This window comes from Emys orbicularis, chromosome 1 (assembly GCF_028017835.1).
Source record: "Emys orbicularis isolate rEmyOrb1 chromosome 1, rEmyOrb1.hap1, whole genome shotgun sequence".
In the NCBI taxonomy this organism is placed as follows: Eukaryota; Metazoa; Chordata; order Testudines; family Emydidae; genus Emys; species Emys orbicularis.
Window position 1 is genome coordinate 191,680,648 of NC_088683.1, and position 27,159 is coordinate 191,707,806.

The 27,159-nt window shown below is 43.2% G+C and overlaps 1 protein-coding gene across 1 annotated transcript in view; it reads right to left on the reverse strand.

Moving 5' to 3' along the window:
* The window catches only part of TMPRSS15 (transmembrane serine protease 15), a 149,230-nt gene that overhangs the window by 47,478 nt on the left and 74,593 nt on the right, over positions 1 to 27,159 (reverse strand). Inside the window, 4 exon segments of the mRNA XM_065421225.1 lie at positions 6,665 to 6,814; positions 7,983 to 8,120; positions 10,967 to 11,076; positions 23,951 to 24,059. Of these exon segments, the coding sequence (XP_065277297.1) occupies positions 6,665 to 6,814; positions 7,983 to 8,120; positions 10,967 to 11,076; positions 23,951 to 24,059 (507 nt within the window).

Genomic DNA, 27,159 nt, shown 5'->3' on the forward strand with positions numbered 1-27,159 from the left:
TGTAATCTGACCTCCTGTATAACACAGGGCATAGAACATTCCGCCCCACAAAAAAAGTCCCTAGAGAATATCTTTTAGAACAACATCTAATCTTGATTTTAAAATTGCCAGCAATGGAGATTCCGCCACAACCCTTGATAAATTGTTCAAATGGTTAATTACTCTCACAGATAAAAATGTATACCTTATTTCAGGGGTGGGTAAACTTTTTGGCCCGAGGGCCACATCGGGGTTCCGAAACTGTATGGAGGGCGGGTGTAGTGTATTAAATTGCTCCCCTTAGGAATGTGCTACTTATGCTGTACTACTTACGGCTGCCAGTCCTGGTGCTCTGAGCAGCATGGTAAGGGGGTGGAGAGAGGGGAGGGGATGGATAAGGGGCATGGGGTACTGGGGAGCAGTCAGGGGACAGGCATCAGTTGGATGGGGCAGAGGTTGGGGGGCGGTCAGGGGACGTGGAACAGGGGGGGTTGGATAGGCATGGGAGTCCTGGGGGGCCTGTGACGGGGCGGGGGTGTGGATAGGGGTTGGGGCAATCAGGGGATAGGGAGCAGGGGAGGTTGGATGGGGGTGGGGTTCCAGGGGGTCGTTAGGGGAGGGGGGTCCCGTGAGGGGGCAGTCAGGGGACAAGGAGCGGGGGGGGTGGATGGGTCGGGGGTTCTGACGGGGGCAGGTGCCAGGCTGTTTGGGGAGGCACAGCCTTCCCTACCCAGGAGTAGTGTACTAAATTGCTCCCCGTAAGAATGTGCTACTTATGGTGTACTACTTACGGCTGCCAGTCCTGGTGCTCCGTAAGTAGCAAATTCCTACTGGGAGCAATTTAATACACTACACGCTGCCCGGCAGGAGCTCGCAGCCCCACCGCCCAGAGCGCTGGTGACACGGCGAGCTGAGACTGCGGGGGAGGGGTCCAGGGCTAGCCTCCCCGGCCAGGAGCTCAGAGGCCAGGCAGGACAGTACCACGGGCTGGATATGGCCCATGGGCCATAGTTTGCTCACCTCTGTCTTATTTACTCCTTTGTCCAGTTTCAACTTCCAGATATTGGATTGTCTTACGCGTTTCTCTGCTGGATGAAGAGCCCACTATTGAATACTTGTTCACCATGTATGTTCTTATAGATTGTAATCAAATCATCCCTTAACCTTCTAGTTCTTAAGATAAATAGATTGAGCTCCTTGTGTCTATGAATAGAAGATATATTTTCTAATCCTTTTAACCATTCATGTGGTTCTCCTCTGACCCCTCTACAATTTATCAACATCCTTCTTGAACTCTGGACACCAGAACTGGACACAATATTCCAGCAGTGGTTGCACCAGTGCCGAATAAAGAGAGAAAATAACCTCTCCACTCCTACTCAAGATTCCCCTTTTTATGGATCAACAGAACCTTTTAGTCACAGGGCTGCACTGGGAGCTCATGTTCATATGATTATCCACCATGATGCCCAAATCTTTTTCAGAGTCACTTCTTCCCAGGATAGAGTCCCCATTCTGTAAGTATGGCATACATTCTTTGTTCCCATATGTATACATTTACATTTAGCCATAGTAAAAATCAGTGGCTATTACCCAGGATGGGCAGGGATGGTGTCCCTAGCCTCTGTTTGCCAGAAACTGGGAATGGGTGACAGGGGATGGATCACTTGATGATTACCTGCTCTGTTCACTCTCTCTGGGCCACCTGGCATTGGCCACTGTCGAAGACAGGATACTGGACTAGATGGACCTTTGGTCTGACCCAGAATGGCCATTCTTACGTTCTTATTGCTTCAGCCCAGTTTACAAAGCAATCCAAATTGCTCTGAATCTGTGAGGTGACCTGTCCTCTTCGTTATTTACCACTCCCCCAGTTTTTGTGTCATCTGCAAATTTTATCAATGATAATTTTATGTATTTTTCCAGGTCATTGATAAAAACGTTAAATAGCATTGGGCCAAGAATCAATCCCTGCAGGACCCTACTAGAGACACACCCTTTTGTTGATAATTCCCTATTACAATTACATTTTGAGACCTATCAGAGTTAACCAGCTTTTAATACATTTAATGTGGGTCATGTTAATTTTATATCACTCTAGTTTTTTAAATGAAAATGTCATGTGGCACCAAGTCAAATGCCTTACAGAAGTCTAAGTATATTACATCTACACTAGTACCTTTATTAACCATACTTGTTAATTTCACCGAAAAGATGTCATTAGCTTGACAGGATCTATTTCCCATAAATTCATGTTAAATGGCATTAATTATATTCATCATCATGATCCTATTACGCCTCTGGCATTTAGGGCAGTGACGAAGCTCCTCCACTCCTGTCTGTTTTTGGCAAGTCTTTCAATGGTTCCCCAGCTGTGCTCCAGGTTTTTCAGCTCAGCTTCCACAGCTCTTCGCCATGTTCTTTTTGGGTGGCCTCGTTTTTGCTTGCCTTCAGGTGTCCATCTTGTTGCCACTCTGGTGATGGAATCAGTTTCCATCCGAAGCACATGACCAATCCATCTCCAATGTCTCCTGGCAATGATGGTGCTCAAAACCTCTTGGCTGCACTGCGTCAACAGGTCTTGGTTTGAGATTCTTCTGGGACAAAAGATCCGGAGGATTTTTCTGAGGCAGGTTGTATGGAATGAAGACAGTTTGGACATGTCATACTTTCTCATTCCCCAGCATTTTGCAGTAATGTTGAAAGTATTCAGCTCTGATAAATCTTGAGTTTGGTTTTGGTTTTGTATGTTGATGATTTCCAGACTGTATTTAAGCTCCTGAAGGTGTTCCTGGCTTTATTGATTTTGTTCTGGATGTCCTGGCTTGTTCCACCATCCTGGCTGATGGTGCTGCTCAAGTATGTGAATGTTTCTACATTGGTGAAAACATAATCCTCTATCCATACTGGTGATGGTGAGGCAATATTAAACGTCATGATATCTGTCTTATTGCGGTTGATTTTCAGTCCAATTTGCTGGCGGAATGTATTGAGTTGAGTTGCCTTTTCTTGTATATGGTGTTGGGTATGTGATAGGAGAGCGAGGACATTTGCAAAATCCAGGTTTCAAGGGATGAGAAGGGTGTCCATTTAATGCCTCTTGGCATGTCTTCTGTTATATGCTGCATTACCCAGTTGATGGCAATGCTGAAGAGGATTGCAGACATGAGACACCCCTAACGTACTCTTGTTTTGACTTCAAAACTGAGCTCACTGTGATCAACAGTGCATGCAACGTTGAAATAAAAGCTTTTGATGATGTTGATTATATGGAGAGGGATCCCATATGCCCGCAGAATGCGCAATACGCTGGTCCTGTGAATGCTATCAAAAGCCTTCTCAAAGTCTATGGAGTTTATGTAGAGTTGCCATTGCCATTCTAAGCATTGTTCTGTTATGTTTCATAGAGTGAAAATCTGGTTTGTGCAGCCACGCACTTTCCAAATACCAGCTTGCTCTTTTCTGAACGCTATCGACTGCCTTTGATATATGCTGGACTATGATCTTACACACTACTTTGCTTGGCACAGATAAAAGTCTGATACCACGCCAGTTATTACAATCACTGAGAGTTCCTTTCTTTGGTATCTTCACTATAACCCCATTGGTCCACCCATCCAGCACCTTTTCCCTTTTCCAGACTGATTAAATAGAGGGACCAGGATAGATGCTGCTAACTTAGGATTTACCTTGAACAATTCTGCATTTAAGTTATCCTTGCCAGGAGCTTTCCCATTTTTTAAGGATTTGATGGCTTGAATTATCTCTTCCTTAGTTGGCATGTCTGTGTTGATATCAAGATCTTCTTCTGCCTCTTGGATGTTTACTTCCTTTTTAGGTGGCTCCATGTTCAGCAATTCTTTGAAATGCTCTATCCAGTACATTTCTTGTTCTTTTTTGGTTGTTAGTCGGTGTCCTTGTTTGTTCCTGATGAGAGTGTTTGTTGGTGTCTGCCGTTTACCACTGATAAGCCGTGTCATTTTGTAGCCGGTTCCTTGTTCACCATGAGCAGCTGTTTCCTCTGTTTGTGTTGATTATCAATATAATGCCGTTTGTCTGCTCTCACAAGGTGGTTGACCTCCCGGTGTGCCTTACTACACTGCTTGTGGTATTTGGCCTTTAGCTTCTGGGATTTTGTGTCTAAAACTTTTTTCTTCAGGGCTCATCTGGTTTCTATGGCATTCCATGTGCTGGGTGTAATCCACTCCTTCCTTCTCTTCTGCTGTAGCCTAGACAGGTTTCACTGCTCTGTTTATAAATTGTTGTTATTTCGTCCCACTTCTTGTTGATCTCTTCATCTGCATTCCCCTCCTTTTCATCAAGGTCTGCAAGTGCTTGAAACCTGTTCTTTAATTGCAGAACGAAGGCTTTCTGTATTTCAGGGGACTTTAGCTTGTCAATGTCATAATGTCTATGTCCCTTGTTTGGTGGACCCACACTTCTCAGTTTTAGCTTGGTGGTTATATCTGCACCCCTTCTCACTTTCACATCTGTCAGTGAGTGTCACCATTTGCCATTGATCATGATATGGTCAATGTGGTTCTTATCTCTGTCATTTGGAGAACACCATGTTAGCTTGTGAATTTCACGATGATGAAATAGGGTTCCACTGATGACTAGGTCATTCATATTACAGAAATCAACTAGCCTTTCCCCGTTTTCATTCATGATGCCACACCCATGTCTTCCCATTGCTCTGTTGTTGTTTGTGTTGTCCTTACCGACCTTGGCATTCAGGTCTCCCATGACGATAGTTAGGTGAATGGCATGGTACTCTCTCTAACTCCACCTGTCGTGGAAGGTAGAATTTGTCCTTTACTTCTTCATCACTATCATTTGTCGGAGCATAGCACTGAATCAGGGTGATATTATTATGTTTCCCTTTCAGTCTGGCTCTCATAAGTCTGCTGCTGATGGGCTTCCATTTGAGCAGGGAATGCTCCACTCCCTTCTTCAAAAGGGTGGCAACACCCTTTCAGAATTGTCCATCATCCCATCCAGAATAGAGCAAAATTTCTCCCGAGGCTGCTGTTAATCTTTCTGATCTAATTCCATCTGCTCTCGCTGACACCCAGAATGTGTAAGCTATAGCGTCTCATCTCTGCTGTGACCTGAGCTAGCTTCCCTGTTTTGTACATTGTCCGTACGTTCCAAAAACCAAGTCTGGTTTTTGTCTTGGTATTGAGCACTTCAGTCTTCATGCCAGTGGCTTCCTTTTGGCTTTCACCATTGGCAGTCATACAGGTCATTGACTCCTGAAGGCCATCACACACAGTAAAGGTCGATTTCTCCGTTGCTGTTTCCGTAACATATTTTGTTTTTTACGGGACAGGGTTGTTAGCCCTATGCCAAACTCCCCAACCTGGGGGACCAGGATTTCAGTTTTGTCTGGCCCCTCCCCCACAGACCAATCCAGCATGGTTGAACCTACCAGGAGCAAAAAGCCCCAGCCAACACAGACTCTGGGGATCGTTAGAGCACACAAGCTGTCCCGCCACGACAAGGCATGGACACCAGAGGACCATCCTTTAATTATTTATTAATCAAGTCCCATATCAGCCATTCCATGATCCTCAACTATATTGAAAGTTTTCTTTAGAAATAGGTGAATGAAAGATTAAATGGAAACATGTCATCCCTATTTTGAAAATGTCTGCAAATATTTCAAGCAATGTACTTCTTTCTGATCCTTGGTTCATTAATTCTCTGAGCAATCTGAATCAATTTGGGGAAACTTGTCCAATAATACATATAGTTTTACTTTAGAGTTTGTGCTGTTTATATGTATTATTATGTAGCATGCATCATTTTGGCATGAGGCATGGCACCGTTTAATACAATATGATATGAAGAAAGTGAGGTGAGATTTAAGTCTAATTTAAGTTGAAAGTAAATCTTTTCTAGTGTAGGTTTGAAGTATTATGCTGATTTGGTTCTGAGGCTTGTTGAATGTGTATTATCTCTTTTGCTTTTTTGGAGAGAAGCAAACAAAATTGAACATTTTTAATATCTGTGTATAATGATGCCAGCTCATATGTTTACATCAAACGGAGGCAGTAGAAATCTGAATGTTGAAATAATGGTAACATTGCATATAAGAACTGTCAGTTTAGATCTAGTGAGGTGAAAGTTGAAACATCTAGAATAAATGAAAAATTCAGAGTTGAAAATCACTGCCAAATGCTTTACTAAACGAATTCCATGTTATTTCAACTGATTTGGCTTGCAGAATTTGAGAATGAAAATAAGATACTGTTCTCAAGACTGTTTGGGGAGTGCACATTTATGTATTACAGCCAGATGAATACTTTATACCAAATAACGTATTAGGCAATTTACCTCTTTTTCTGTAAGTAATTTATATTTCAGCAAATTACAATTTTCTGTATTTAATTAATCACTGAATAAATTCTGAATAATTCTCAGTCTCACAAAGAGTTTGTTGTGATTATTCAAAGTGAAATTCAAAGTACATTGATTAGTATTGATTGGGCTGACAGATCATACGGGGATATTTTTGTTTACCCATTGAATAAGCAGAAACTTCAGATTCAGTTTTCTAGGATGAGTATTCACAATTACTAATTTAAAATGTGCAGCCCATGATTAGTCTCTATTTGTTTAAAATTAACTTTTTTCTTTGGATGTTCCTTCTATTAAACTCTTTGCTATAATTTGTTCTTACCTGACATGTTGCCATATGTATGATCATAATCAGGGCCAGACATAAATGGAAAGGTAGGCCCACTAATTCTCTCCCATTCACTATCATCTTCTAAATCTTGAATCCAGTAACAAAAGCCATCTTCAAAATTGCAGTTAATTTTTTCATTATCTGTGAATAATATCAGATAAGAGTGTAAGACTGATGATTTCATCAGCATGTCCAACTGTTCATTTCTATGAAAAAACAGAGTTTGGATTTTTAAGAGTGCCTATGAGGACTGCAACATATGGCCATTTTTGATTCACTCCACTCAGGAGCAACATTATAAAGTTGAAACAGTGTATATGTTTTCCTAATGAGCCTAAACTCCTTTATGTGCTGCAGTATCCATGGAGTTGACCGTAAGTGCTCAAGCACTTAAAAATTCCTTTGATGCTCCATAGCTCAACAATATCCCATTCTCTTTTCTTTCCCTGTCTTCACTCCAGCATTGTTCTTTTGAAGGCTTCCACAATTCTTTTTCTCCCCAACACTATCTTGCTCAGTATTGTTCCCCAGTAGGAAGGGGATCTTGTCTTCTGCCCACCATACTTTCTATTGCAGCTCACACCTTATGCAAGGGTTCCCAGAGCACTGGAATCTTGGCCAGCCAGCTGCCTCATGTAGCCATATTCTCCCCCAGGGTCATGCCCTCCTCACCCCCATTACTCAAAATGTAGCATCCTAGACAACAACCACCTGTCCAGCCTATGCCTAATTTTTTCCCTGAATATCTGGAAACATCTAAGCTTAACTCATGTAGTTGTCCTTCATTTGTCACAAACAGATTGGCTACATTCAGATTTTCTTCCAATATGTCTATTGACTGAAGCTGATATGCTCCTCTATTTGCTTTAACTGTTCTAGGACCATCATTCATTGCAATGAGTTAAGCCACCAGTAACTACACAGTTTAATTCACCCTCAAGTGAGCAGATACTGAAGAACAAATGGTAATGCCAATGATTTTCAATTGCTCATTCTTAAATATATTTCTTATGACATATCCACAAGCTTTAGTTTTTATTAAACCTATAATATAGATAATATCATAATGCCTTGATACTATAATCAGTTCCACATAGACGGATCTTAAGGCTACACAGATTCATGTTGAAGTCAATGGAGCTTCGAAGAAGCAGAAGGGCCCACGAATATGGATCCAGTTGCAGAACTGGGCCATAAGATGTATCATTTCATTGCTCTCAATATCTCTACTTTCTCCCTTTATCAAACACAAAATACAGATTCATCAGCCTTTGCTGTTGAGAAATAACAAAGGACAAAAGACACTTACTGCTTAGCTCACTGGTACGAAATGTGGTATATGTTGCTTTGAATCCATTATAATTTTCAGAATAATCTGTTATAAACTCCGCTGTAGCCTCATCAGAAAAAATGTAAACTGTTCCAGGATTTGTCCCCCAGAGCGAAGCTAAGAATAAATAAAAAAGTTACAGAAGGTAATTCGATGTCACTTAAAATGAGTGGTGCTATTATAAAAAGAGAGTGAGTATGACTGTTTCTTTCAATTCTGAATAAATCCCTCTTTACAGAAGTGGTGGCTCTAGCTAAAAAAACAAACAAAACAGCATTTTTCTAATTAGCTAAAATATAATTACTTTTGTGAGGTAAAGCTCTGCCCTCAGATCTGCACATCCATCTTACTTTAACTTCAGCACAGATGCCAGCTAGTGAACAAAGTACATTTTCTAATATAATAACTGTAACTAAACTGTGGTTGTGCTTTAATTGTATTTTGCAATATCTAACTATTCACATATTAGCTCTTCAACTTCATACTTATTTCCCTATAAATATTCTGGAGTTTTTGATACATGTATAAACTCCAAAACTCTAAGACCAGAAGGTCGACTACATGATTTCATTACTTGAGTTTATCCCCATGGTTTGGTAATTAATACTTTTATTTTTCGAATCAAAGAACTTTAAATACACTATGATTACTTTGTAGTTTTATTTTTTTAATAATGTATACATCATAAAACTATGAAAAATATAACAAAAGCAATTACAGTGTAGTCAAAAGTCATATATGACTGTGAATTCTAAAAATTATTTATGAAACTAAAGGGGTAATGCAATAAGTAACTCAGTCATGTAGTTAGTTTCCTGGTTATGAGCATGAGCCAATACCCAACTGAGGTCAGTAGAAAGACTCAAATTAACTTCAATTGGCATTGGATCGGGTCCTATTTTATGAGCCACTGCATTATAATATATCCAGGGGGAGGCAAATCCTGGACTCCCAGTTTCCATTATGAAGTGGAGTTTAGGCTAGGCTCTCTTCCTTCCTCAATGTTTAGACAATTTCATACAGTTAGCAAGTATATGTTCTCCTGGAGAGGAATGTTTTGCCCATTTTAATTCTATAAATTCCCACAGTATTCTTGCCAGCAAGTTAAAGTAGTATGAGCTGGATGAATGGACTATAAGGTGGACAGAAAGCTGGTTAGATCGTTGGGCTCAATGGTAGTGATCAATGGCTCCATGTCTAATTGGCAGCTGGTATCAAGCGGATACTAAACTGGGAGGAGTGGTAGATATGCTGGAGGGTAGGGATAAGATACAGAGGGACCTAGACAAATTAGAGGATTGGGCCAAAAGAAATCTGATGAGGTTCAACAAAGACAAGTGCAGAGTCCTGCATTTAGGATGGAAGAATCCCATGCACTGCTACAGACTAGGGACTGAATGGCTAGGCAGCAGTTCTGTACAAAAGGACCTAGGGGTTACAGTGGACGAGAAGCTGGATATGAGTCAACAATGTGCCCTTGTTGCCAAGAAGGCTAACGGCATTTTGGGCTGTATAAGTAGGGGCATTGCCAGCAGATCGAGGGACGTGATCATTCCCCTCTATTCAACATTGGTGAGGCCTCATCTGGAGTACTGTGTCCAGTTTTGGGCCCCACACTACAAGAAGGATATGGAAAAATTGGAAAGAGTCCAGCGGAGGGCAACAAAAATGATTAGGGGTCTGGAGCACATGACTTATGAGGAGAGGCTGAGGGAACTGGGATTGTTTAGTCTGCAGAAGAGAAAAATGAGGGGGGATTTGATAGCTGCTTTCAACTATCTGAAAGGGGGTTCCAAAGAGGATGGATCTAGACTGTTCTCAGTGGTAGCATATGACAGAACAAGGAGTAATGGTCTCAATTTGCAGTTCGGGAGGTTTAGGTTGGATATTAGGAACAACTTTTTCACTAGGAGGGTAGTGAAGCACTGGAATGGGTTACCTAGGGAGGTGGTGGAATCTCCTTCCTTAGAGGTTTTTAAGGTCGGCTTGACAAAGCCCTGGCTGGGATGATTTAGTTGGGGATTAGCCCTGCTTTGAGCAGGGGGTTGGACTAGATGACTTCCTGAGGTCCCTTCCAACCCTGATATTCTATGATTCTATGAAATCTTTAAAAATATGCCAAAATGATAATTTAAAACTAGGGTGATATAGATATGTATGTACCAAATTCTTCCCTTCCACAGTTTTTTCCTTCTTAGCAGAATGGAAACTCTGTGTGGAAATCCCTTGTAATTCTTCCTTCATGGGATATGCAGTGCTCCAGGGAAGATCCCCTGGATCTACAGATCTTGGAAAGAGCTAATGGTGGTAAAGTGCATATAGGTGTCCTATGCCTTTATACTACCACCAGATCTTTCCCCCAACAATTCCTTCAGCTCCTGGGAAGCATGGCTGCTGCAGAAGCAATACTACCAAGGGATCTCCCAGTTGAAGCTTCCTGATCCCCCACAAAGGAACCATGTATGTATAAGGGTGAGGTGAGATAATGTCACAGAGGCAGAATTTTGTCTTTCTTCACTATATATCCCCTTCCCCATCCAGACACTATTTGTAGTGCACATTTCCCTTCGCTTACAAAGGCAAAGAAGACTATAATGATAAGGAAACCTCCCAACTTTTTCTCTAAATATGTATTAAAACCCCTTATCAAAATATGGAAATTGCTTAAATGGGTTTTTTTCAGGTAAAATACAGGTGGAATCCCACTTCTTTAAAATAGGACACAGTGGTAAATACTATGCCTTGGTGATCTTCTGATTTATTTAGACCATAAGCCAAATAAAGCATTACAAAGTGACTCTCTCCTTTGTATCTTCAAACAACATTTAGCAAGTCACTTTAAATGAGTAAGCAAATATGTTTTGATCAGAAATCTTCAGAGAAAAAAGTAATCTGGACAACTATATGCATGTATTTGATTCACCTCAAAATATAATAATGACTGAAAAGTATTCCTGCCTTACCTCTTAAAATCTTGCTTGGTCCTGTACCTTCATAAATATTTAAAGTGTCCACATATTGTTGGGTATCAAAGGAAGTGAAGTTTAGTTTAATGGATAATCCTCGATTTGTACTAAAATAACAAAAACAAAAGAAAAAAGGAAGATTATATGCTTCAGTAATTTTCATTGTCTGTAGTAAATGAACTGTTTATATGAAGGCTGTTTAATGGATAGTTCAGAAAGGTTATGGGAATGGCATTATCAGCTTTTCTAACCTGTGCTAATCATGGTGAAATTTTAGATGAAGCATTACACTTTGTACAATAGCAAAAGAGAACAGACGGGAAGCCTCTTCAACAGTGGAAACTGTAGGAAAGATAGGCTATAAAACAAACCTCACTTAAGCAACTGCTTAATTGATTATCCAAACCACCTTTTTTAGGTTTCTTTTAATTTTGCTTAACTAGAAAAATGGACTCAAGAGTTGAATTTTAGTTTTATAGTTTTTTATTAAATATTCTTACCAGCAGTAACTAATATAATAAGACAGGGATTGGCAACCATCCCTTGGCCCGTGCCGCTTTCCGCAGCCCCCATTGTCCTGGAGCGGGGGACCGCAGCCAGTGGGAGCCGCGATCGGCCAAACCTGCGGATGCAGCAGGTCAACAAAGCGGCCCGCCCCGCCAGGGGGCATACCCTGGCGAGCCACGTGCCAAAGGTTGCCGATCCCTGATATAGGAAGACAAAACTAGTGTAGGACTATGATTTAGATAACAGAAACTAAAAAATTGGTTGATATAACCATTCAGGTTTTCAGAATCAAATTAAACAACCACAATAGAAAATAATATTTATCCTCAATTACTATCTTGGGAAGGTGACTTAGTTTAGATATTTGACCAGGAATTCCTTAGAACAGGGCCCCACTTTTGTCATTTGTTTATCAACTCCAATGTTGCTAACAGAGAGGAAAAAACAATCCAAAGCTAAATCACAACACAGTTTGGTCAGTTACTTTCATAACAATTCTTCATAACCAACTTCTCTTTCCCAATGGATCTATATAGTAGTCAGCTCTTATTACCTATTTCCCAATGAATTATATTAGCCCCAGGATCTAACACTCCTAACCATCTAACAAACGCATACCTTTATGACAAACTGTATAGACTGAGTGTAGTACAAGAATCTTGTATACTTGGTCTCATTTTATGTCTGTATACACCTAGAATTTAAAAGGCAGTATGCAACCATTCATTACGGTAGCTGAATGCACATTTTTTTTACAATCTTAGTTAACAACACAAACTTTGTTCATTTCTAAAGCTACTTTACAATAATCTTGATTGGAACCTATTACAAAACAAGAACACACACTATAACTCTGACATTCTTTAAAGCACATATACAAGCATGTACACTTCCTTACTAAGTAGGTACCTAGTTTCAAGAAGTGGTCAGTTGACTAATTTGGGTCATCACCTAAGAGAAAGTCTGTATCACCTGATCTTTGCTTAGTGGTCAGCTTTTTAGCTCAGTTATCATTCACAGTAGGTGTTCACATTGCGAATACAGATGGAGCAAAAGACAGACATAACTATAGTTTTTCCCCAGTGCGCTAGTAGGCAACCAGAATTGCTGGAAAATAGAAACATTCAGTTAAAGACTTCTATCCAAGATACTTAATGTCAGCAGGAGGAGTCCCTGGTGGCTGGTCCAGGACCTTAGTCCAGATGTCTTTGGTTTTCAGGAACTGATGTACTGAAAAAGACAGGCCCTTTGATCCCATTTCTATTGGGGACAGGTCCTTTGATCCCATTTCTGCTGGGTGGTTCAACTTTATCCCTTTTCTTGGAGATGCTGGAATGGACCAATCAGATGGTGACCCATACTACTTCAGAAGATTTGAAATGACCAACCAAAATAAGAGTTGTTCTTTCTCATCATTCTCTCAGGGAACGAGACATCAGCTTTTGAGTTCTTGCAACTGGGATTGGAATTTTCCAGGCGTTTTATGCAACATGCTTTGTTACACCAGTTTGTGTACAGCAAGTTAGGTCATAGCTGTTGATGCAACCATCTTGAGACATATCTTGAACACTAGCTGGTTTGCTCTGGTCAGCAACTAACCACCACAAATTGCTTTCTGTGACCCACTTTGTGGTGCATCTTTTGGCTAACTTTGCAGTTATGCTTGCTCAAGTTGCAGCTTCTTCAGCAACTCTGCTAGCTGCTGAAATCTCCAAAGTTCATATCATTTATACAAAGTCCATCCATATTCTTTGATACTCTTTAACTTGTTATAACAGTCCATTATACAATGCAAAATCAGTTCAAGAACTGTTGTTCTCCAACAGGCCAAAACAGCTGTATAAATCTTCCATTTCTGTTCTCCTTCTTTCAACCACAATGGTGATACCTTGGTATGTATGGCTGAGCTGAGTCCATGCATTATATATAACCAGTTACATTTCTGATTATTCCATTCTGTGCTCAAGTGTCCTTATAAACTCACTGTTCAGTTTCAATTTCTTTTATTTATTGCCTCTCTCACTACAGGTGTATTTCATTAGCTTGACAGCATAAGCATGCTTGATTGCAAACATTAGGCTTATTTTATCACTTAAACTAAAATAGATCAGTATGAACACAACCACTTTCTTTCCTGACAATACTGCGCATGAATAAACCCTGTCATTAAAGTCTTCAATATTTTGCCCCAAACTGTATCACCTATAGTTGCCTTTCCTTTTATATACATTTTAATCATAATATTAGATTTAATTAAGTTTTCTATTTCACTACTGTATCTGACACATCATATAATATCAATGTTTGATATTAAATAAATTTTTAATTAATTCATTCATTCACAGACAGGAAAAAGGGGAAGTCTCTGTAGCTCCATCTGTACACTCCTGCAAAAGCCTGTAGCAACTCTGATTTTTCTCAAACTATTGAAGAAACCTAGCTGTTAGACCTTGAGTTTTTATTCTCTTGGCCATTTGTTCTATCTTTTCTAAAAGGCCTTAATATTCAGGCAAATTCTCATATAGTGATAACACATAACCTTGGTTACTGCCAGAGCCTACAGATTTCTTACATACATAAAACGTTTACTTCAGGGTTTGAACCGTCTAATAATTTGGAATCAGAAGTTGAAATGGATAGCTCTTTTTTTTAAACTGGTTGCTAATTTGTGGCCATCTTCTGATACTTGGCTCATGATGAGTATCACCTTAATCCCCAAGTAGCCTCATTTAAGTCAAATGAACTTTTGTGGAGTATTGCGATAATCAACAAGAGTAAAGATTTCAGAATCTGTCACTTAGTCCATGTTACCTTCCTCCTTGTTCCAAAACCACCATTTAAGTTCAGAAGAACCGGGGCTGTCCAACCTACAAGTTGGCTCTACGCACTGCACAGCAGTCTGGTGCATCAGTTCAATATCACAAGTGCTGCATCCTATTCCCCCCCATCACATGCTCCATATTTTTTTCTAAATGATTCTCTCCATACTCTCCCCATCAGAAATACATGATGGTCCAAGATCCATAAGTCCACTGCCAAAATCAATTAATCTTTCCAATAGAACCATTAATTTGTTCTTCTCTATGGTTGATTCCCAGCGGAAGTCCAAATACGATTTGAAAGCAACAGTCTCAACATGCCTGTCAGAACCAGTTAGGAGATACACATGGAACAAGGTTTCATGCAGCTTGTACTCCTTTTTATTTTTATTTTGTGGCTGTGCACAGATAGAAACATAAATATATATATTTATGAAAATGAAAAGATGAAGAATGCTGTGAAAAGTAAATGCACTGGGGGAGAACTTGTGTAATTAAATATGATGGAGGGAAATTGACCACACTGTTGGTATCATATTATGTTTATGCTTTGAGTAAAAAAAAAGATGAAATTATGTCTTTGTTAAGGAAACAAATAGAAAAGGGAAAACGGAAAACATATTTTATCAGGGGTCACTGCTGAGCTTTCTGGTTACTTAGTAGAGAAGGAAAGGATGGGAAAAGATCAAAGTTGGTTGTGCTGCATGTTGATTTTTTTCTAATAAAGATTTTCTAACAAGAACAACATAAAATGTATTCCATTGGTGACTCCCCAAAGAAACAATTGCACCCTCAAAGAAGACAGTGTCTGAGTTAGGAGATACCCAGCCGATCTTTTCAGGCTTTCACTGTAAGTGCTCAGGCTTTTCTAAGGCAGAGAACTGAAGAATAAAACTAGATGATTATTTTTCCCATTGAGAAACATGTAGCTACACACATTTGCTGCATCATTACTGTAATGTTGGACATTGAAGATGAACCTTTAAAAGGCCTTTAACTCAACTACACCGGGAGGTGTGGCATCCAAAGGTAAACCCCAAGATACAGGACAATCCCTCTTATGTTTGCATGTTATCTGTGATGCTTCTTTATCTATCAATTCACTATGCAGCACAATCCCAGCACTTCATGACAGAGAAGTGCTAGAAATCTGCTATATAAGGGCTAGGTATTATTGTTAGTAATAACTGATGGGGTGATTTTGATTCAGATTACTGATGTGGGAGTATCTTAATATGAAAGCATTCTCATCCAGACCTACTCTGACCTTTGTGGGATGATGTCATGGGGTTCACTCACCACTAGGGTGGCATCCTCCTGGCCGCTCTGGGGCTTAGCTCCTTCCAGGTGCTGTGCCCACTTGTGGCAGTCTCTCCACCCATCGTCCTCTTTCACCTTGTGGCCCCTCTTACTTCAGTAGCTGCAGCTTCCTCTTTGTGACTTGGGCTACCCCTTCTGGGGCATCATTGACTTTCAAGGCAAACTGTCCAAGGGAGTCCACTCACTACTGCCTGGTCTGTGCCACTTCCCCATAGGCTGGCAGGGGAACCCAGGCCCACCCTCTACTCGAGGTTCCAGCTCAGAGACCCTCTAGTCAGCTGCCAAGCTCTGTTCCACCCTGGACCTTACTGCCTTTTCCCTGAGGCTTTCCTTACCTTTTGGCTCTCCCCCCTTCTCTGGGTTTGTCATCCACACACCTCCCTCCTCCTAGGGAGTAACTTTAAGCTACTTGTCTCTATACCCTGTGGCAAAGTACCTTCTTCTCCTCAGCAGGCTCAGTCCTTTTTAGCCTTGGAGACCCAGGCTTGGGCAAAGCAAATCCTTGTAGGTAGCACAGGGTCTGGCTATTCCTTCCTTCAGTCAGTCCCTTGTGCTTGTTTATCTTCCCTTCTGGGGACAGAGTGCGGCCTTCCTTGCTGGAAGGGTTCAGAACCTTGCTGCTCCTAGCTTAATGGCAGCTTCCCTGGTTCTCTCACTCCCCCCCCCCCACTTCCACGCCGGGGAGGGTTTAAAAAGGTCCCAAGCAGTTGGAGCCAGCTGAACCTAATTAGTTCCCTAGTAACCCCTTGCCCAGCTGAACCTTATTTCCCCATGGTTCTCTCTCTTCAGTGGCTTGGGAGAGGCCTTTTCAACCCCCTGGGACTGATTACTACCCCCCACCCCCTTGTAGCTGTTTGTCCTGGGTTTGCCACATATTCCGCCCCCCCCCCCCCCCGCGCTCAACACTACGGGGTTGGGCTACTTGGGTCGGAAAGCACGACAGGCCATCCGCATTGCCATGTTGGGTTCCAGACCTATGTCGTACTGTGAAGTGGAAGGGTTGAAGCAACAGGAACCATCTTGTTACTCTCGCGTTTTTGTCCTTGTTTTGGTGCATCCACTGTAAAGGGGCATGGTCCGTGACAAGGGTAAATCTCCGTCCAAGTAAATAGTAGCGGAGGCTTTCTATGGCCCACTTCACAGCCAGGCATTCCTTCTCCACCACGGCGTATTTCCGTTCCCTAGGTAGGAGCTTCCTACTGAGGAAGAGGACGGGGTGTTCATCATCTCCGACCATTTGGGAAAGCACCGCTCCCAGCCCTACTTCAGAGGCGTCGGTTTGTAGGATAAACTCCTTCCCCCAGTCTGGGGCTACTAGTATGGGGTCTGTGCAGAGGGCCATCCTCAGATCCGCAAAAGCGCCTTCGGCTGCAGCAGACCATTTTACTATGTCAGGGCCCCGAGCTTTTGTTAGGTCCGTTAATGGGCATGCCCTGGTGGCGAAGTGGGGAATGAACTGCCTATAGTACCCCACTAGTCCCACTTCTGTATAGCTTCTAACTTGTTGAGCTGGGGCTTCACCACGCCCCTCCCCACTATATACCCAAGGTACTTGGCCTCAGCTAACCCGATCGAACATTTGGAGGGATTGGCAGTCAGCCTTGCCTTCCTCAGGGTGTCCAGGACCGCTTCCACCTTCTCCACGTGCGTCTCCCAGTCGGGGCTATATATGATGACGTCATCGAGATAGGCTGCCACGTACTTTCCATGGGGTCGCAACAGTTTGTCCATTAGCCGTTGGAAAGTAGCAGGGGCCCCATGCAACCCAAAGGGGAGAACAGTGTACTGATATAGTCCTTCTGGAGTTGCAAAGGCTGTCTTCTCCTTGTCGGCCTTGGCCAGGGGGATCTGCCAATAGCCCTTGGTAAGGTCAAGGGTAGACATAAACCATGCCTTTCCCAATCTGTCAATCATCTCATCTATCCTGGGTATAGGGTAGGCATCAAATTGGGACACCTCATTGAGTTTGCAGAAGTCATTGCAGAATCTCATACTGCCGTCCGGCTTAGGCACTAAAACCACGGGACTGGACCATTGGCTATGAGATTCTTCAATGACTCCTAAGGCCAGCATTTTCCTGACTCTGTCCTAATCTCTTTTCTCTTGGCCTCTGGGATCCGGTATGGCTTAACGTTCACCTTCACTCCAGGGTCCGTGAGGATGTGATGGTGAACCTCCATAGTCCTGCTCGGCTTTTCGGAGAACACATCCTGGTTGCGTTCGATCAGGCTGATCACTTCTGATCATTGTTCCGGAGTCAACTCCGGGGATATCCCCACCAGGTCGGGCTGGTTGCTTTTAGGGGATGGCACCCCCAGCACAACCACCGGAGCTTCTCTATCCTGCCAAGGTTTCAGCAGATTTATATGGTAGATCTGCTCCAGCTTCTGGCGGCCCGACTGTCGGACCTTATAGTCGACTTCTCCTACCGCTTCTATTACCTCGTACGGCCCCTGCCACCTGGCCAGGAGCTTGCTCTCGGCCGTGGGTATGAGCACCATCACCCGGTCCCCCACCTGGAACTTCCGGGTCGTTGCTTGGCGATTGTAGTTTGTCCGTTGTGCCCCTTGGGCCTTCTCCATGTGTTCGCGCACAAGGGGGGCAACTTGGGCTATTCTGTCTTTCATCTGCAGCACATGTTCAACCACGTTTCTCCCAGGGTTTGGCTGTTCTTCCCAGTCTTCTTTAGCCAGGTCCAGTATGCCCCTGGGGTGGCGACCATATAACAGCTCGAAGGGGGAGAATCCAGTGGAAGCCTGAGGAACCTCCCGTACGACAAACAGCAAGTAAGGCAGCAGGGCGTCCCAGTCTTTCCCGGCATGACTAATCACTTTCCGTAACAGGTTCTTCAATGTCCTATTAAAGCGTTCGACCAGGCCATCGGTCTGGGGATGGTAGACCGATGTTCTAAGGGTCCGTATGTGGAGCATTGTACATAGGTCCTTCATCAGCTTAGACACAAAGGGGGTCCCTTGGTCCATCAGGATCTCCTTAGGTATTCCTACTCTGGAAAAAATCTGGACTAATTCTTTGGCTATGGTCTTGGACGTGGTATTCCGTAGGGTACGGCCTCGGGGTATTGGATGGCATAATCTAGTACTACCAGAATGTATTGATGGCCCCGGGCTGACTTTTCCAATGGCCCTACTATGTCCATAGCTATACGCTCAAATGGGACCTTGATAATTGGCAGAGGTACCACAGGGGCCCTTAAGTGTGGTCGGGGCCCATGTATCTGGCATTCCGGACAGGATGTGCAATATCGCCGGACCGCTGCAAAAATGCCAGGCCAAAAAAACCTCTGTAGAATTCGATCCAGGGTCTTATCTACCCCTAGATGGCCCCCGAACAGATGGCTGTGGGCCAGATCCATTACGGCTCTTTGATGCTTCCGTGGGACCAAGAGTTGTTGTTTGACTTGTTCTTGGACCCGGACTACTCTGTATAGCAGGTCGTTCTTAATCATATAATATGGCCCCGGGCCCTTAACTCTCCCCTCCATGGGTACCCCATTTACCTCGACTACTTCTTTGAGAATATTGTGGTATATCGGATCATTGGCCTGATCCTGACCAAAATTCCCACGTGCAGTCCCCATTTGTCCAAACTCGGGGGGGTCTACCTCCGTCTCCCCCTCGGGGAAAGCCCCTGGGGAACCAGGTCCGGCGATAAGGTTGTTGATCGCCAACCCAGTTCCACTGTCAGTCGGGCCCCTTCTTTCCCCTACAAGCGTAGACTTCTGGCACTGGGTCAGGACCCTCGTCCCCCTCCTTTTATCCGCCCTCCGTTCCCTCCTAGTCTTCCTGGACTTCCCCGGCAGGGAGAACAAATCCTGGCTAAATTCATGGAAGGCCAGGGAAGGGTTAACGATTCGGGCCACACCCTGAGTCCCAGGGTCATTATTTTCTTCTACCTCCTCCCCGGGGAGTAGGCTATCAAACCCCGGGAAGTCTCGTCCGATAAGGACAGGGTAGGGGAGTTTTGGAACTACTCCCACCGTCAACCTAGTGGGGTTTCCGAGAACTTCTATTTTTACGGGGATGGTTGGATAATAGTTGACATCCCCATGCACACAGGATATTCCCGAGCGTTTGGCCCGGGATAGTTGGTCCTGCCCGACCAGCTTCCCCGAGACTAACGTGATTGCACTTTCCGAGTCTACTAAGGCTGTGGTCTTTATACCATTCATCTTAACTGGCCTAGTGTATCTATGAGGGACCATCACAACCCCGACTAGACTTATTAGATCACATGGTCCCCCTATATCTCCCAGTTCGCATTGCATAGGCTCTCCTAGATTTGGGCATTGGGCAGCGATATGCCCCAATTCGCCACAGGCATAACATCGGTACCCTGCTCGGAGCAGCCCCCTATTTTTCGGGCTGCTGGGCTTTATCTCCCGAGTCTTTCTCCCCCAGTCCTCAAGTCTCTCCGGGACCGCTGGCTGCTCTTCCGCCTCCTTCCTCCCCTCCATTGTCCGGCCTGGCGCTAGGGCAAACCGGGGCCTCGGTGCAGAGACTGGTCTCCGATTCTGGCGCCTTCCTTCCCCGGTGGTCCGAGAAAGTTCTTGGGCTGCTAAGTGTCTCTCTACGAGGGCAACTAGTTCATCATACGAGGAGGGATCATTTTGGAGGACCCACACTCGTACACCCGGCGGCAACCCCCTCATGTACCTGTCCAACACCAGGATTTCCACTACCTTCTCCGGCCCATGGGTCTCAAGGCGGAGCCACTTCCGAGCGAGGTGGATCAAGTCAAATAGCTGGGACCTCGGCGCTTTGTCATCCCGGTACTTCCACTCGTGGAAGCGCTGGGCCCTTATGTCCGGCGTCACCCCTGACCTCGCCAAGATTTCCGCCTTCAGCTGGGGGTAATCCAGAGCTGCTTCTGTGGTCATATCGAAATAGGCCTTCTGAGCCTCCCCACACAGAAATGGAGCCAGGATGCCTGCCCACTGGTCTTGGGGCCAGGCCTCCCGCAGTGCCGTCCTCTCGAATGCAAGGAGATACGCCTCTATATCGTCGTCCGTTGTCATCTTCTGTAAATAGTTGCTTGCACGTAGCGGCTGGGTCCCCTGGGGCCCGTGCGTCAGCGTGGTCAGGGTTTTCAACTGGTTCACTACTTCATTCAGGGTGGCTCGATCTTGGGCCGCCTGGTTCATCAGCAATTGGTTTGTCTCCTGTTGGACCCGTACTGACTCTTGCTGGGCCATCATCTGTACTCTGGTAGCCTCTTGTTGGGCCGCAGTGGCCTGAATCAACGCCTTCACTACGTCCTCCATTTTTTTTTTTTTTTTTTTGTGATTTACCTTGCCCTGAGATGGCTTGCCACAGCACCTCACTACATCCCACTTCTGACACCACGTGTGGCAAAGTACCTTCTTCTCCTCAGCAGGCTCAGTCCTTTTTTAGCCTTGGAGACCCAGGCGTGGGCAAAGCAAATCCTTGTAGGTAGCACAGGGTCTGGCTATTCCTTCCTTCAGTCAGTCCCTTGTGCTTGTTTATCTTCCCTTCTGGGAACAGAGTGCGGCCTTCCTTGCTGGAAGGGTTCAGAGCCTTGCTGCTCCTAGCTTACTGGCAGCTTCCCTGGTTCTCTCACTCTCCCCCCCCCCCTTCCACGCCAGGGAGGGTTTACAAAGGTCCCAAGCAGTTGGAGCCAGCTGAACCCAATTAGTTCCCTAGTAACCCCTTGCCCAGCTGAACCTTATTTCCCCATGGTTCTCTCTCTTCAGTGGCTTGGGAGAGGCCTTTTCAACCCCCTGGGACTGATTACTACCCCCCTCCCTTGTAGCTGTTTGTCCTGGGTTTGCCACAACCCCCAAACACACCTTCCTTTTTCCAGGAAGTGACTAGAGTCTACTTCCCTGCATTCCTTTTCTGCTTTCAGCTCCTGGGCTTTATGCAGGTCCTGCTTGTTCCTGGCCAGCTGAGCCTTGTCTAATTAATTCCTGCTCCCTGGCTCCTCCTCCAGGTGCTGCCTGGGAAGTACATTGGCCCTGATAGCCAGCTTAACCCCTTCAAGCCTTGTCTGGGATGGACACCCCAGCACAGAGGGGTACTTTCATTCAGGCAGAGCCCCAATGACTCTTATAGGGGCCTTATGCCTTATTCCATCTTTTGTAGGTATGTGGGCCATAATTTATTCCATATGTTTAAATAGGGTAAATTCAGCACCAAGGCCTATATTTTAAAAATTGGGTGGCTACAGTTTGGGTCCTAAACCCTTTTTTAGGTACACGATTTTCAAAAGTGCTGAGTACCTACCAGTTTCCACTGATGTCACTGAGAGCTGTTGGGTACTCAGGCTACTTATTTAGGTGCCTTATTTTAGCCACCCAGTTTTGAAAATCTTGGTCCAAAATCCCTAGATCAGAGGTTCTCAACCTTTCCAGACTACTGTACCCCTTTCAGGAATCTGATTTGTCTTGTTTACCCCCAAGTTTCACCACACTTAAAAACTACTTGCTTACAAAATGAGACATAAAAATACCAAAGTGTCACAGCACACTATTACTGAAAAATTGCTTACTTTCTCATTTTTACCTTATAATTATAAAATAAATCAATTGGAATATAAATATTGTACTTCCATTTCTGTGTATAGCAGGGATTGGCAACTTTTGGCCTGCGGCCCACCAGGGTAAGCCCCCTGGCGGACCGGGCCTGTTTGTTTACCTGCCGTGTCTGCAGGTTCGGCTGATCGCAGCTCCCACTGGCCGCGGTTTGCCGCTCCAGGCCAATGGGGGCGTTGGGAAGCGGCGGCCAGCACATCCCTCGGCCCGCACCGCTTCCCGTCGCCCCCATTGGCCTGGAGCGGCGAACCGCGGCCAGTGGGAGCTGCGATCGGCTGAACCTGCGGACACGGCAGGTAAACAAACCGACCTGGTCTGCCAGGGGGCTTACCCTGGCGGGCCGCAGGCCAAAGGTTGCCGATCCCTGGTGTATAGTATATAAAGCAGTATAAACAAATCATTGTTGTATGAAATTTTAGTTTGTACTGACTTCACTAGTGCTTTTTATGTAGCCTGCTGTAAAACTAGGCAAATATCTAGAAGAGTTGATGTACCCACTGGAAGACCATTGTATACCCACAGGGGTACATGTACCCCTGGGGGAGAACCACTGCTCTAGGGGCCAGGTAATAGCAGTTCATATTTGGCACACATGCATAATCATAATTCCTCTTGGAGTAATCATAGCCTCTACAGCAACATTTGAAAGAGTATAGTGTATGGTCCCCTCACCAGCCACCTGGAGGTAGCATAATCCAGACAATTATTCACCATGCTTCAAATTCTGGGAAACATCAGGCTAAGGAGCATAAGATGTCATGCATCTGAAGATAAAATCTGACCCCCACTATATCTGATAATTAATGTTTGCCAGCAATTACCAGTGAATGGCACTTCAGATATCAGAAGCTGAAGAGTGATGAATGTGTTTATAAAAAGGAAAACACAAGACTTAAATGTGCTCCTGACTAGTTGAGATAAATGGGCAAGTTAAGGACCTGCTGTGACAGAATAACCTCAAAGATGGGGACTTTCAAAGGAGCCTGTGTAATTTAAAATCCCAACTGCCACTGAGTTTCAGTGAGAATTGGGTGTCTAACTCCCAATTTAATCACACTCATTGGGTACATGAGGATCACAAGACTGCCATCTTTTACAAAGCTATTACAATACCCTTTGCCTCTCAAAGTACTTTTGAGTGTGCCACTTGGCATGGAGTGGGATTTTCAGAAGCAACTAAGACCCAGATCCTTGAAGATAAGTCCCGTTGAAATCAATGGGAGTTAAGTGTCTAAAAACCTTTGAAGAGCTGGGCCAAAGTGACTTAGGAACAGAAGTCCCATTGACTTCCAGCAGAGACTTGTGCCCCTAAGTCACTTAGGCACATCTGAAAATCCCACTCATCAACAACAGTTGACTTTCAAAACTATTGCTTTGAAGGTGATATTTCCAGTAATATTTTTATGAAAGACAACATTCTGCGCTATGGAGAGTCACTTGAGTGATAATACACCCAAATTATCCAAAGCAGACAAGTACTTCCATATACAGAAATTCAGTACCCAAGGTTTCTCACACCATCCCTACCACCTTAGGCATCAAATATCTTAAGTGAGAAAACTGATGATATATTTCACTCTTGAAGTTTGTGCCTTGTTTTAAGGAAAGCTGTGTACATAAATGGAATAAATTTATATTGTACATTTTACAGGGACATCTTAACAGAGAATACAAAACACAAGGAATAAGTTCTGATATAAAGGAAATGAGAACACCTTACAATCAAATAGATGTTAGGTATCAACATGTTTTGAAGCTACTTACCGTATAATCCATTGGCAAACAATATTTGAATTATAAGGCTTTGGATAATTAATAGAGTGGAAAGATCCAGAGGAGCCAGTCAACATAAATTTTCCATCACAAGTTGTAGCTGTAAAGAAATAATCATTAATATTTGCCATAGTACAATATGACATTTGAAGGTATTGCCTGAATGAAACTGGACTCAGAAACAGGCTTACATCCACAATTTTGAAAATGTATTATAGGGAACAATCCTGCATTGACAGGGAGATACGCTAAATGACCCAATAGACCTTTCCTATCTCTAACTCCTATAACTGTATGATTTCACAATACAAGCTTGATTTTTTTTGTCTCACAAACATCTTATAGAAAACATTGTACAGTAGTCAGAGACAACACTGCTTATCTAGCCATTCATTTTTTATATTCTCCTTCCCTGTTTTATCATTATTAAGTGCATTTGCAGAGAAACAGGATCTTGCCTTTAGAGTTCATATTTCCTACTGCTCATTCATCCTTGAACTCATGAAGGATGTGGTTCATACCTTTTTTTAAAAAAAATCAGTGAATTTAAGCAAAATCACAAATGCAAAAAGCCCAGTAAGAACACATGAAAATGGACAAAGTTTTACGTTTGCACATTTTGAATTTCATAGTGTATTTTTTTGCTAAAACAGAGGGATTGTCCAAATCTTACATTAAATACCTTTCCTGTATCCTCACTGACACTGATCTTTATGGTAGTCTTATTTTTAAAATAACATAAGTGTTTTCCCCTACGCTTTCTATTTACCATTTAGATATTTTACTTGAAAAATGGACAGTTACTATATTTTAAATGCAATGCTACATATTATTCAGGGAGCAAGAGAAAGTTGGTCAATTTGATACAGACCATAAGAAGTTATATATTGTTAGTAAGAGATTTTTGTCTTTATTAATATGGATGTGGCTATTACCCCATTATTAATAATAATAATGTGCTAAATTTATAAAGTGCACAAAGGTGTGGTATTTTCTTATAGAGGTGTAGCAAAATAGGTGCCAGCCTCGTAGAGTTATCACCCCATAATGACTATGGCAAAGTTTGGCATATGCTTCATTTGTTCAACAATTCCCTTTTGCTCCTCTCCCATACCCCTTTCCTTTATCTGCTCTCTCTCACTATCTGCCCCTAATCCAACCCTCCCCATCACAGACCTTGGACTGACTGTAAAAGGACTACACAACACAAGGGCATTAAAGCATAAATGCACTTATCCAATCAGGAGATTTCCCCAACAGTCACAAAGGGTTAGTGTTTAAAGGTACTGGCACAGGGCTAGCTGGAGTTGTCCCTTTTGATTTCCCTAGCCACCTCATTGATGACTCTGGGCTGCTCCAACTACTTCCCTTGCAGAGAGAGGAGGCACCTCTGGTCAGGGCAAGGCAGAGTCTGAGCTGTCATTTTGACTTCTTCTGCCTCATTGCTGGAGCCTCTGGGCAGCTCCAGCTGCTTCCCTTGCTGGGTCAGAAGAAGGTCCTTTTGGTCCAATGTGGGGTTTCCTGGAGATTGCTCTTGTTGCTTCTCCATCCCAGGAGAATCTGGACAGCTCCAGCCACTTGTCTTGGGGGCTGGGTGCATTTAGGATTTAATCCTGCTCTCATTTAAGTCAATGACAAAACTCCCATTAACTTCAAAAGAGTAGGATCCAGCCCATCTGTTTCATGTGCAGAGTCTTTACCTGCCAATGAAGGTTTATTTCTTCACCGCTAACATAGGTTAATCTCTTTTAGCAAAGTAGCGATGCTGTGAAGTAGGTTTATTATGGTAGACAAAAACAGGGTTGTTAGCGCCCGTTATGAAAAATAATGCCCCCAAGGGATGAGCCTCCAGACTCCCTTTCCTTAGACTAATGTGCTATACTGCTGCTTTTCCAACAAAATTGTTTAATAATATAAACAGTCTAGGCTTTCCCTACTTCTCTGGAGACCCCTTAACTGCTGTTTCTAACTGCCCTTCAGTATTGCCTATTGATGCTGCTGCCCATAGCAGAGCCAGAAGGAAACATTTCAGGGCAATTTTATTGAGAAAATAGAAAATGAATGTATTTTTCATCATCTGTTGTCTGAATCTCTGCTTAAAAGCTTATGGATTTCACTACACTTTGTCAAAGTCAGGAAGAAACTGTTAGAATTTCACCTTTCCTGTAATGTATCTATACATCTCTAGCATATGCTAAACTCAGTAACACGAGAGGGAGAAATAAACCAGGGAGTGGTGTGTGGGGGGGAAGAAGGAATCAAGTTTAGTTGTTTAAAGGGAAATAGCACTTTTTGTGTGCAAAAGCACTTGCAACAAGAATTATAAATTGGCTGTAAATCTCATTGTAAAACTCTGCGGCACTTCTGAAAAGCCAGACAACTTTAGCTATTATACGGCTGTATTAAGTCACTCTGGGGGATGGGACAGGAGTGAAAAATCAAAGAGGTGGAAAATTTGGCAGGTCTCCCAAATGTGCACATGGCTTATTGCCATTCTGTACACTGGTTCTGCAAATGTTGCTAAGAAGCCTAAATATAGAAGCCTGGAAAAGCTCTTTACTTTTGAGCATAAGATTTAAGATTCAAAATCTAAAATAAGGGTGATGGGCTGAATAACATGTTGTCCTGAAACCAGACTTTTATTTCCCCCCAGGCTGTGAAGAGCAGCTTTCAGTGAAAATGTGAACTGAAAAGAATTGGTTGGATGCTTGATCCACCAGGCACAAATTAAAAGGAAAAGGATACCACCAGTAACTCCCTAGAGCAGGCTGTAACTCCTGGATTTTGCTTTGTGAATACTCTATATCAAGCTTCTGTGTGACATAATTGCACATCATCTCTGTCCTAAAGACCCATGCAAGTTTGGAGTCATTTTTACAATTCAATGCAATCTAAAGACATGTTGCTATGAGTAAGAAATAATGTTCTGATTTTTCAAAAGAACTGAGCATTCAAAGAGTCCACTGAATTCTCTCTTATTTTACAAGTGTTTCTATTAGTTCTCTACAAAACATAAGCAAAATTTGTGAGCAAAATTGACCTCAGAAGCAAACTTGGTTCTGCCTCAGTGCAGGGGGCTGGACTTGATGACTCTCAAGGTCCCTTCCAGCCCTGCATTTTTACGATGCTATGAAAAAGTGTTATTTACTCTAATGAAAAACGTATGCAATTACTGTTAAAAAAAATCAGTTTATTTCTTT